We start from the raw sequence: 12744 nt of genomic DNA, 5'->3' as shown, positions 1-12744 counted from the left end.
CAGTTTATTTAAATGCCAGGTGTAAGGTCAGGGATGGCCAGCATTGCCCATGAACCACAGTGACCTCATACAAAGCCCTTCTGACAGACCTGCTGGAAGCACAGAGTGGCTCTTGGATGGACATCGATGTGGCTGCTGCTGCTAAACCCACACCTTGCCCTGTGTGGTAGAAAAACGGAGGCCTGGAAGTATCTGTGGTCACATGATGTGATAGTACAAGAGTGATGTTTGATTCAGGGCATGATAATGTCATCACTGGATTTGAAGTGAACATGCTGGGGGAAGCACACAGTTGGACTTTACAGGCTGCTTGTGACTTCATGGAGATGAAAGCAAAGGGAGAGAAAGAAGCAAATGAAGATAAAAATGTTGATGCACTGTCAGGCAGCAGAGAGATAAGTCTTTATTGCTAGAATGATCTGGAAAGCACTTTCCCTAAACAGTCATGTAGAGGGAAACTGAATGTGATGTTGCTTGTGCATGTACAGGTTATAAAGCTGCAGAGTTTGCTTTTCAGTAGATTCCATTGCTTTAAATAGCTGCAAGTTCGAATAGGGGAAATATATTGTTACAGCTGTTCAGTTTTCCATTTAAGTTAATAAATGCTTCCAAATCAGACCTTAAAAGAAACCTCAAAACAGGACAAAAAAAGAACCCACCAAAAGCAAACAAACAAAACAAACTCCAAAAATCAAGTCCAAACTGAAACACATCTGTAAATTATCACAGATATTTGTTTCTTCTAGAATTCCTTTTCTGATGTTTCTTCTAAAATTCCTTTTCTTCCTTCTTTGTGATAGTTTGTCCCTGACTAGTAAGAAGGGTCAGTAGAGGCAGATTCCAGGAAATTAGACAAATTGAGGCGGTGACCCTTGAGTCAGCATCCAGAGCTTTTCTAAAAGTAGCTGAGCCCATCTTCCACATACTCTAGAGGGACATTGGAGCACGCTCATCATTAGGATTTGGTCTCTTGGGAAACCTTGTCCAGGAAGCTCTGTCTCCTATTTGAGAATGGGAGAAGGTTAAGAAAGCAATGCCATGTTTTAGTGGAAAACATAGCAAACAAAGGATGCAAATAATCCAAGATAACCATGGTCCTTTTATAGGTTAGTAGGACAGCAGATGGAAAATATAATTGTACTGTTGGGTAGCTCAGAAAATGGGTTTTTTTATATCCCTGCTGGAACTCATACATACCACACCAAGAAGTGGGACACTATCCATGGCTCATCTGAGAGACCAGAGACCAAGCTACACTTGTACAAATGTACATTTGGGGCACTGCTTGTCACTGCAGAGAACAGCTTTAGCTTTATACAGTTAATTTTAAGCATTTTCTCAGAAGAGGTAATTTTAGAACACAGCAGAACTGCCCTTATCGCAGCTGTGGGAAAAAATAGCTAAAATGAAAGAACTGATTAAAAAAATTATTCAAACAAAACAGTCATTTAAAAAAATGAATCTACTAAAACAAGGTGAAAAAAATCTGATAGTCAAATTTCTCACACCATGGGCTGGGAAGTAGAAATCAGTCTGCCCTGTGTGTGTGCTCCCAGGAGAGGGTGTGCCAAGGCTTGTGCATCCAGAGCAAACACTGCAAAGTCTGGAGACTGTGTGCCCAAGCTGTATTTGTGCAGTTTCTGTTTTCAGTCCCTTGTGTACCCTATGGTAAGAAGGGAAGTCTGTGCTTCCCACACCCATGTGCAGCCATTCAGGACTGGCTCTCCAAACATCCTTTGACCTGCTGCCAGTCATGTTTTCCTTATGCTTTTCCTTCAGGAGTTCAGTATTCTTCTGCCTCCCTCTCCATTGTTGGAATACTTTTTTAGCAATTCCCTTTCTCTGTGCCTTGCAAGTTTCTGAAGATGAGGAGACCCTGTTTCTGTACTACCACCTCCTGCATTTCCATCAGCTTCCAGGATGTTTTCCCCATGGCATCTTGGTTCAGCCTCTGTCTAGCTTTTCTTGCTGAAAACGGATACACTGAATTAGTGGGAAAGTCCTTTTTTGTCATCTTTACTTCACTTTGGAGGAGGGATTTTATTGCAAAAATAAGTTCACCAAATGCAGTCCTTTTTTCTGCCCATACTTTGCATCTTCATTTTTGACCTTTTTTAATGTATCTTTGTTGGTAATAAACCTCATCTATGAGCTCTCTCTACCATTACTTGACAAAACCTTGTGAAATTTCTGTCTTGTAGACACAAATAGTGTATTAAATGTAAACTCCAAGTTCTTACTTGTCACCCCTGGGGCATCTGTAGAAAACAAGATTTCATGGGAGATGCCATGCTTGGCACTAGGACCCTTCACTGTCTCTCCTGCCATGTGCAGAGCGTGCAGATCCTGGAGGGTCATTCAGGCCATAAGTAGGAGGTTTCAGAAAGTATTTTCTGTAATTGCATTTTTCTGTCTTGTTCTTACTCCTGGTTAAACCATAACAGTAGTGTGAGTATTTTCATGAGGCTTCTTTTGCTGAGGTACCTGGAATGTCAGGCAGAACTCTGGAGTTTAGTGTAAAAGCTACCTTTCTATAATGTATTTTTCTCAAGGGATAGAGGCAATAGTCTCATCTCCATTTAGTGCACCATGGCTATGACTGATGGCAGAGTCAACTGCAGCTCACCTTTGTTAGTATTCTTATTTTTAGAGGCTTTTCTCCAGTAAAAGGAGTTGCATTAAATCAAGAATATGACAAGTTCCACTAAAATATCATGCCACTGCATCATCAGGTATGCCACTTTCACTGCTGTCCTTTACACCTATGTGCCATTTGTTGCTGTTCCCTCTGATTATACCTTCACCTCAACTCTTATTGCACTTTGAATACAAGCCTTGTTAGCAGAGCATGCTTGTACCCTAAGCACATTTGACAGGGCACCTTCAGATCATCATGTCAGCATAGAGTGGCATGAGTGTTATTTCTGTAAAATACTCCCATCACTCTACATGCTTTTTAAAATTTTATCAGCCTTTGCAAAATTTCACTTAAATCACGGTTTACCAGTCAGCTCAAGATGCTGATACTGTGTTGACTTCTCAGCTGCCCCAGCAGTCTTCACCAAAATTGTTGTGGTGACAGTGTTCCATGCTGGGAGACCTACATTTCCTTCTACCCAGGCAGCTGGCTGTACATTACCCATCTGTAGCTCCTGAGTGAGACAAGTTGTGGGTTTTAGGAGTAATTGCTCCCCTACACTGTCTCAAACTCAGCTGTCCTATTGCAAACTCATCCCAGATCTTACCTAAGGTTAACTGGGGAATTTTACTTCAGGTGAGATTTCCCTTCTTCAACATGTCATTCCTTGAAATTGCTGTCTTTGCTACACAAACTGGATACAACAGCACATTCTCTCTGCTGTCATAAGCACCTTTATATAGACTTGTTTCACAGGTCCTTGGCTACTAAAGAGTGAATTGGTCTTACTAGTATTGAATTTCTGAGAGTGAATAGAGCTCAGTAGTGCCCTGACAACTCTACCAGTGCTCATGACCATGTCTAAACTCTCAGTTGGACCTGGACACACATCCCTACAGAGGAGGATGCAACTTCTGAGGGGGAGATGTGGAAGAGCATTGTAGTTGGTAAAATGGTTCGTGTGGTTATTCCCCTTGGCCTTTGTGTAGTTGAATTAGATGCTATTGTAGAGGTCTGACAGGAGCAAAGGTACATAAAGGTGTGCACCAAAAATTGGAGAAGTTCCTAGGTAGGAGCAAAATGCTTGATGTGTTCAGTGGACATTTTGTGTCCTGCATTTTCTTCTACTCTCCTTCCAAGTCCTTGGTATTTTCTGCCTCTGCTGTTAGGAGAAGGCAGGTGGCAAGCAATGCCACCACTTCTGCACTCAGCAGAGGGCATGTGCCTTCCTGCTGGCTGCCGGACAGGAGGGTTTGAGTCCGAGTGCTTTGGGTGTATGCATCCTACCTGCAGAGGCACATGCATACAGGCCATGCACTTTGGAAGCCTGCAGTTTTGGTAAGTATCACTTCTTTCTCTTTTCCATAATACTTGAACTCAAATGAGCTTTTCACAAGCACTTACGCAGATCAGAATGTTCAAGAACTTGTGAATGTGATGTTTGCTACTCCATGTTTTAAATCTGAACTTTGTGTTTTTCAAGTACTGATGATCTGCTTTTCTGTATAAATCAGTTGTCTCAGTATATTGCATGTTTGGACCACAGGTGCCCTCAGGTCCCTCAGCTTCTTGCTCTGAGACAGCAGCAGAATTGAGATGCTGAAATTGCAATGAGGAGTTGAGATTGCTGCCTCAATTCCTTCATTCCTGAGCAGTGTGGCAAGTTCTCGCATTAAGCTAGTGGCTTTTTTTTTTTCATAGATTTCATGAACATTAGCAATAGTTTTGAGCAGTTTCTAATTGATCTTTAAAATCCTAACCCTTTGCTTCTCTCATCCTTCCCTCTCCTGTGTGTCTCTGTGTATGTGCTTTTTGTCTTTTTGTTTGTGATTTTTTTTTCTTTTCTGTTGGCTTGTGTATCCTTTCCCTGCATTGCGGTGCTGTTTTATGCTGCAGAATTCGTCCAGCTCTGCCTCTTCAGAAGCCTCTGAAACCTGCCAGTCAGTGAGCGAGTGCAGTTCCCCCACCTCAGTCAGCTCAGGCTCCACCATGGGGGCTTGGGCCTCCACAGATAAGGTGAAAAACTTCATCTCCAAGACATACAAACCTACTGGCTCGTTATCCAAACCCTGCAACATTTGGACAAAACCCCCCATGCATGGGATGCATCCAGGATTCCTCTTTGTGAGGATGAGACTAGGAACTGCTGCACTCTCCCTTAGAAGTCAATATGTTTGAATAAAAACCACAATTGACTTTGAACTAGCTACTAGGAGAAGCTAAAATTGGGCATTTTCTAAGAGGTAATTTTCTAAGAAAAAGTCATTTTCCAGCTTTTCTACTCAAAGAGATTGTGGAATGCTGCTCAAACCAGCTGGTTGCCTGACAAAAAGCACCTTGCCCAGGTTGTGCTGTTTGTGGCTTCTCCCATCTCTCCCATTAGGCAGCATACATTACACTGAGCAATGGGGGTTGTTTTTTTGACCAAAAAGGAAAGCAAAATACACATGATTGGAATAAATCATATGGGATATACTCTAAACTGGGGGAGGAAGTGATAGCAGTCTCCTTTCTCATCTGGTAAATCCTTGCTGTTGGTTTTTGTTGTTTTGTTCTTCCATATCATCACACAGCCAGAACGTGTCATGTTTGAAGGCTTTATGCTTTTCCTCTCTGTCCAGCTACACAGACTGAATGCCACCAATGCAAATGCCTTCAGGATTGGAAATGTTCTATTTCTATGTCCAGAGTCTGCAGGGTACCTAAATTATAAAGGCTTTTTCACAGTGTGCTGCTTTCATGGACAGAAGGAAAAGCTGCTCAGCCTGGAGACAATGACTGCTAGATTGATGCCTGAAATTTGATACAGATAACAATTTTCAGGTGCTCTCACTTATGAACCAAGCATCGTATCAATTTTCTGGTTTTTATTTGCAGCAAATTGAAGAATTTCTTTCCGTTTGTTTTAAGATACAGAGATTTTCTCCCTAGAACATCAGTCACAGTGTATTTTCGTATTCATTCTGTTTATATTAATTTCTCTGTTTTTGTTTTTTTATTTGTTTCATTTCCAGTTGTCTAATGGGTTTTATCACTGTAGTTTATCAAGTGACCCATCCGTAGCTTCAGTTGGTGCAGGTCCTTTCCCTCATTTCCCGCCTGTCTCCCGCGCGTGGACTCGGGCTCCCTCAGCCCTCCTTCCAGACTACGTTCATTATTACACCATTGGGCCAGGCATGTTACCATCATCTAAGATCCCTAGCTGGAAGGTTTGTGTTCCTTTTGTTGTGGCAGTCCTCACCTCCTCATACCAACAGCATGCACACGTTAGTTGTTGCTCCTTTTCGGGCCATGTAATTCCTGGTTGATTTGCTCTGTTTGGTGTCACTCTGAATGGGCACTGCATGGTGAAAATCAGACCTAAAATCTGGTTGTGGGTATTTCTGAATGATCTTGTGTGTTCTGGTACCAACTGAAACATACCAAAGCTGACCAAATCTAGGTAGAAAGGAATAATTTAGCTCTGAAACATTGGTGAAAACACTCTGGGCTCTATTGATGGGGAAAAGAGCTTATTTAGCACTGCCAAAGTGCTCAGTTGAGTAGGGAAGGGCATCCAGTTTTTTCAGTGGGACCATACACTGGACAGCCTGATGTTCTCCCTGTGGCTGGGCCAGTGGCACACTCTCCTGGATCCAGCTGAAGTGGTTTAAGAAGGTGCTCAGCACCAGGTAAATCCAAGTGGTGACTGAAGCTTTACTGCCACAGACTGGATGTGCTCACCCAGCTCATTTTGCTCTCTTGGGGAGACACCAAAAGAGTGCCCTAACTTCTCTTAGTTGCTCCAGCTGGATCTGCAGGGATCTTACTTGGCATCAAAACATGTCTGCTCTGCTAGAGCCTTAAAGTTCATCCCTGCCAGGTGGTTCCCCCTGGGAGACTGCCCTAGAGCAAAGGGAAGAGGTCTCTTGTCTGTTGCTCTGGATCCTCAGCAAGGCTGATGTGCAGTCAACAGTAGCTGTGCAGATTTTAAATGCCTGTGGATGGTTATATAATACTGCATATGCACCACGGGACCCATGTATATACATCTAAATTGAGATAACTTATTACAGATGCCCCTACACTCTCTCCAGCAGCTGGAAACTGTTGGGATACATACAGGGTGGCCACAGTGATCCTGAGGCTTCAGGGTCATTTATTGTGTCTGCAGAAGATTGTTGTGAAAATATTTCAAAATATTTTCAAAATATTCAACATATTAAAAATATTTTACAAAAAATTGTTGTGAAAATATTTCACAACAAAACACTTGGAGCAGAGGCACAGCTGTCAAGGCAAAGCAAAGTTTCACATGAGTTAGCAAAACCAATACCTGTCTGTCCAAGGGGGTCTGTCAGTTCAGTAGCCTTGCACTTCTCATTTCTTGGACTGAGACCCCTCAAGAAACCCACAGTGTGGTCTTGGTCCATCATTAAATGTCCATCAGAAGGCTGTGGGAGGCTGCCCAGCAGGCAGCTGGGAGGATGTGGGGCCCATTCTCATGCACTAGTTGTTCCTTTCATTTTTAAAGCAGCCTTTGTCTCAATGAAGGAAAACTTATAGGATTGGGATTGCCCGGGCAGCAGCTGGTGTTGGGGGAGCTGCTGCTTAGCACTGGTTCTGCATCCCAGCACAGAGCCTGGATCAGTCAAGCTCTTTGTGTGCAGTGTGTGGGTTCTGGACACCCTCAGGACTTTGCTTAATAGAGCCCTGAGTGAATACAGCCCTCATGGCCTGAGGAATTTCTGTTTCAAACGTAGCACCAGTAATTCAGAGTGAGGTTAGTCTTTCTTTAGTATGGACTATCACTGTAAACTAGATTTCAGTTAGTAAGTAAACTGAGAGATAACTCACAGTAACTTGCTCCACTGATGTGTATGAAAAATCTGTTCAAGCCTAATTTTTCAGAACTGAAGACATCTGTAACAGCATGTAATACTAGAACGTGTGTACATCTGGAACAGTTGCATCACTGATTGGACATTTATCTGTATCTTCTGCTTTGTGACAGCTTGAAATTCTGAAAATGTAGGCTTTGACACCATGGAATTTCATTTAGATAAAACTATAGTATCAAAATGTTACATACCTTCATAGCAGAACATTTAGGTAGAATGGGAAATTTACATTCCTTTTAATAAAGGAAACAGGTTTAATAAACAAAGATTTTTAATACCTCAAAATTTATTTCTCACCTTATAGAGAGGCATATCCAGTTTGATACACAATCTGTTGCATTAAAATTGCCCTTTTGCATAGTCTTGCCTGTAATTAAAGCTCAGTTCCTGATGAAGGCTGTCCCTAACGAGCTGGTTTCCTTAGGACTGGGCCAAGCCGGGCCCGTACGATCAGCCCATGGTGAACACATTGCAGCGTCGCAAAGAGAAGCGCGAGCCAGATGTCAATGGAGCAGCTCAGAGCGGAGCCCCTGCGCCCCCCGAGGAGGCCCAGAGACCTCGGAGCATGACGGTGTCAGCTGCCACAAGGGTGAAGCTCTATTTCAGATATTTCAGTTTGGTGCAAAGGAAATGGCCGTGCTGGCTCCTGCCAGGACTGGGGATGCACTTATGTTGTGTTTATCTGGGAAGTGGTGCTGGTGTGGTCAGTGGGAATCATGCAGGCAGGAGGGAATGCACCGTTGGGTACTGACTTTCATAGGGCAGTGTACTCCAAAGAAGCATCTGTTTTATGCCCAAGCAAAAGGCTGGGCTCAATCCTGTTGGATTATAATGGTGACAAGCTTTGGTGAGGAGGAGAGAAAAGTGGGTGAAGCTGACTGAGCCATGCAAGTGTAACAAGTCTCTCTCCTGTGTGTAAGCAGCAGGGTGAGGAGATGGAGGCCTGTGAGGAGCTGGCACTCGCTCTGTCCAGAGGGCTGCAGCTGGACACCCAGAGGAGCAGTCGGGATTCCTTGCAGTGCTCCAGTGGCTACAGCACCCAGACAACAACTCCGTGCTGTTCAGAGGACACGATCCCATCTCAAGGTACCCATTCAGGAGATGTTCCTTTTTAGAGCATTCCCACCCTGGCCATCACACACTCACCCCATGGTGCCAAGGAGCAGCTATTGCTTCCTGGCTTTGTAGTCCAGCTGGGGAGGAAGGCTGGCATTGCTGTTAGGATTTTTCCAGCTTGGAATGCAGCCCGGATTTATTAATTACATAGAAACCCACACTGTTGCATGGTGTACTGAACAATTGTATTTGTGTGCTACTTCAGTGAGTTTCAGCCTAAGGATGCTGCCATTTTGAAGAGGATCCTGGCATTATAAATGACACTGGTGTTGCATCCAATACTTCTTGTGTGCTTTCTGAGCTATTGTCTCAGCAAATACACACTCACAAGCTTTGGCATCTTCCATCAGCACTCTCAGTCTGCTCTTGGTTTTCCTTGCTGACCTTTTATTTTTCTGCCTAAGTAGAAATGTTGTAATTGGAAAAAGAATCCATTGGAGACCTTAACTTAGGCATAGCTAGGAAGCTGCAGTAAGGTGTTGGGGTTTGTACCCTGTTTCAGAACCAACAGCAAGAGAGAGACCAAGCTTGGTGCTTGCAGTTCAAGCCTTGTTTCCTCAGCTGGGGTGATTGCGCTGTGCAGTCACAGAAAGCATCAGGGCTTGTGGAGGGCCAAGCTTGGCTCAGCACTTACATGGAGAGGAAGGAACCTCTCCACGCAATTATTAAAGCTGAGGCTGAGTTTTCAGAGCTGACAGCTGGCATTTACTTTGTTCGCAAAATAAACAGATTTGCTGCTGAAATCACTGGTACACAGTCCCCTGAACCCACTTACCTAATCTAAATTACATTTTCCAAGTATTTCTATCTACAAGTGGTGGCACATGTCTTGGAGGTTTTGGTATCTTCATGTTGGTGGCAAATTTGGGGCTCGTTCTCTTTCACAAGAGCCATGGGGCCCCTGCAGCTGTAGGATTGGTCTGATGTGATGCCTTCGGGCATCAAATCTTGGTCACAAAACCATGGACTTTCTTCCTTCTAAAGGTGGAAACTCCCTTCATTCTTACTGACTCCAGGCTTTTTTGGTTATCTATCTGTACTTCAGACTTACTGACGTGAGCCAGCTGTCTGCTCCAGTTTGATCCTAACTCTGTCTTTTGGCATCAGTTTCAGATTATGATTATTTCTCTGTGAGTGGTGACCAGGAGGCAGAACAACAGGAGTTTGACAAATCTTCCACCATCCCAAGAAACAGTGACATTAGCCAGTCCTATCGCAGAATGTTTCAAACCAAGCGTCCTGCTTCCACCGCAGGTCTGCCAACCACGCTGGGACCAGTCATCGCCACCCCCGGCGTCGCCACCATCCGACGGACGCCGTCCACCAAGCCTTCGGTCCGGCGCGGCACCATCGGCGGAGGCCCCATCCCCATCAAGACGCCGGTGATTCCCGTCAAAACGCCGACTGTCCCCGATATCCCGGGGGGGCTGCCCGGTGCCCTCGCTGGGACAGAAGAGTGCCCCGAGCAAAGCCTGGAGTCTCCAGCAGCGGGAGACGGTGGGCAAGCTGTCACCAGCCTGCCCTCGTGGAGCGGGCAAGCAGCTGTCAACCCTCCGGCGGCGGGCCAGAAGCCGGGCGCTGCCGAGGAGCAGAGGCAGGCGGTGCCCGAGGGCGAGGAGGGCGAGCGGGATGGGGTCGGCAGCCTGGCGCCCGTGGGGCAGGCGGAGCTGGAGCCCGGCGAGCTGAGCCCCGGCGATGTCCCGCAGGGGGAGGATATGCTCAACGCCATTCGGCGCGGGGTCAAGCTGAAGAAGACAACCACGAATGACCGCTCAGCACCTCGTATTTCCTAGGAGCGGAGAAGCTGCCAGACTACTGAACACCGAGAAGGAACTGTGAGAAAACTAATTTGTCTCTATCCATTCCAATCTGTAGTCAGTGATTTTTTTAAGATACTCGGTAACAGACAGTCTGAAAGTACTCTAAAAGAGAAAACAAACGAAAGAGCGTAGTAAGACATAATCTTCAGTGGTGTTTTAATTTGTAAATATCAATGATTTTGTTTCTGCATTTTTTTGATCTAAGTTACACTTTTAATTTTTTCTGAAGGTGCCAAATCCCATTTACCTTTTTTATAACTCTCTTTGTAAAGTTTTAAATCATAGAAGAAAAAAAAAAATTGTCAAGTAGTTAACTTCAGCAAAGGGATTTAGTGAAAATTTGGCTTTTTTGCAAGCTTTTGTAGAGCGCCTTGTAATAGTGAGGTTAAAAAATAGAACAATGGGACTTACTACAGTTTAAGTCAAGCTATATGGAACGGATCCTCATTTAAGTATTTAAAAAATTTTGAAAAGCAGGAAAAAAATTGACAAAGCAATATGTAATGCAAGGAAGAAACCTGCAGTTGGTAGAGTTATTGGGGGGTAGTGGGGGAGGGAGATGCCATCAAAATAGCAGATGCTGTTGCACAAAAGTAGCCTAGTAGGATGATTTACTAGTAGCTTCATGGTAAATGCATCAGAATAAGCCATATTGGATTGCAGTGTTTTGTTTCTGTAGGGTGTTTTAAAAACTGGGTTTTTCCACATTTCTTTTTTGACTGCACAGCAGCAACTCTCAGTCACATGCATGCAGCCATAACTGTGTAGGCTTGGTTCTTCCACCTTCACGTTTTGTTCCACTCATCCTTCCGCTGAATACAAACAAGGAAAATAGGCTTAAGGCAGTTATAAATGTGAAAACATTTCTAAAATGCAAGCAGGGAGTTCTTAGATGTTATCAAAATGCCTTTTTCTGACTGTGCCCAGCAGGCTGGGCACCTTAGAAAGCCCAACTATTTTGAGAAAACACTTAAAAATTTGACAGGTGAAACCAGCTTGTGATCTAATAAACTGCAAATGTTTCTTTCCAATACAGGGGCTTGTTTTTCTTAACTTCTTTGAAATGGCAGTTGATTGGCTTTTCTTAAATACTGAAAAGAAAGGGTTGAGGGGTGGGGGGGGTGGGGGGTGATACTGGCTTTTTGATAATACTGGGAGTCTGACCACTATAATCTCTTTTTTTTGTACTTTTAAGTAATTTTTTTGGAACGCTGTTGATAGAATAATTAAGAGTTGGATTTTTTCCTTAAAATAAAAGTAAGTTATTGCTGCAATACCCATCTCCTAAAGCTGACAGAAATTTGCAGACCCCTTGGCATGACGTGTTCCAGTCAAGACAATCCAGAAGGATGCTGTCTGCCCACCACAGGAGACCCATGTGTGGAGGGACGCCAGACTTGCGCATAGAGGATTGTTTAAAAATGCACCAAATCACACACTTAAGGGGCTGGTTTCCACCACACACTGCAGATTTCTGTTGGCTCTAGACTTGCCTACATGACCTCTTATGCTTTAATACATAACTGCATTGGATGTGAAACTTCTAGTAACTGTGTAGTCACTGTGTTCTATATGACAGTTTACACTGCTGTGCTTGCTAAACTTTTTTTTTGTTATGGCTTAAAAGCAAAAAGAAAAAAAAAAGCATGATTCTTAGAAGATATTATACCTTCCTTTCTTTGAAAAACAAGCTCCTTATTACAGAATATAATAAACAGTAGTGCCTGTGGTGTAGCCCACCAATCTTGATACAGTAGCTGATGCATTGTGCAAATGAGGCTTTGAGATGGTTTTTGCATAAACAAAAACTGTTAGGAGATAATAGTTAAAAGTGTTATTTAAACCTTTGAAATAAATGGATGTAACTGTACCCAAGTACAGCTTTTCACTTGTTTAGTTCTTAAACGTTAGTATAATCAGTAAAATTTAATATAAAATGTTGCCAAATTCAATGTAGAAAGAATGTGACAAAACACTTTGGATAGTTCTATTGTTTGTGTTTTTGCATATTGTAAAAGCAGTGTCACAGCTGAAAAATAAATTGTTTCTAATGGTAAATTATTGTAGTTTAGTTGCTAGTTTGTACTGAGAGTTGACCTCTCCCTGTGCAGTTTTTTGTTCTAAACTGGTATAAATAATTGCTGTAAGTGTGTCTCCCTTCTACATTGTAATTATTGCTTAAGCCTACATTATAAATAAAGAACTGTTGAAAAACTCCCGTATTTTGCTTCTTAAAGACTTTTTGCTTCCAGAGCATTGGATATCAGTGGTGGCCTTCAAGATCATGCAC

The 12744-nt window shown here is 43.4% G+C and overlaps 1 protein-coding gene across 15 annotated transcripts in view; it reads left to right on the top strand.

Moving 5' to 3' along the window:
- Positions 1 to 12676, top strand: part of MTSS1 (MTSS I-BAR domain containing 1) — a 126796-nt gene extending 114120 nt beyond the window's left edge. For 5 of the 15 annotated variants that reach the window (XM_030266671.4, XM_072924993.1, XM_072924994.1 and 2 more), the window contains 4 exons: positions 5653 to 5847; positions 7943 to 8107; positions 8442 to 8604; positions 9742 to 12676. In XM_030266671.4, coding sequence (XP_030122531.4) covers positions 5653 to 5847; positions 7943 to 8107; positions 8442 to 8604; positions 9742 to 10427 — 1209 coding nt within the window. In that variant the 3' untranslated portion in view covers positions 10428 to 12676. Of the gene's footprint in view, positions 1 to 4534; positions 4655 to 5652; positions 5848 to 7942; positions 8108 to 8441; positions 8605 to 9741 lie in introns of all 15 variants that reach the window. The other 10 variants (XM_072924995.1, XM_072924996.1, XM_030266672.4 and 7 more) reach the window with 4 other exon arrangements.
- Positions 12677 to 12744: the final 68 nt, after the last annotated feature.

This window comes from Taeniopygia guttata, chromosome 2 (assembly GCF_048771995.1).
Source record: "Taeniopygia guttata chromosome 2, bTaeGut7.mat, whole genome shotgun sequence".
NCBI lineage: Eukaryota > Metazoa > Chordata > Aves > Passeriformes > Estrildidae > Taeniopygia > Taeniopygia guttata.
The sequence above is the reverse complement of the archived record's forward strand: the minus strand, read 5'-3'. Positions and strand labels throughout refer to the sequence as shown.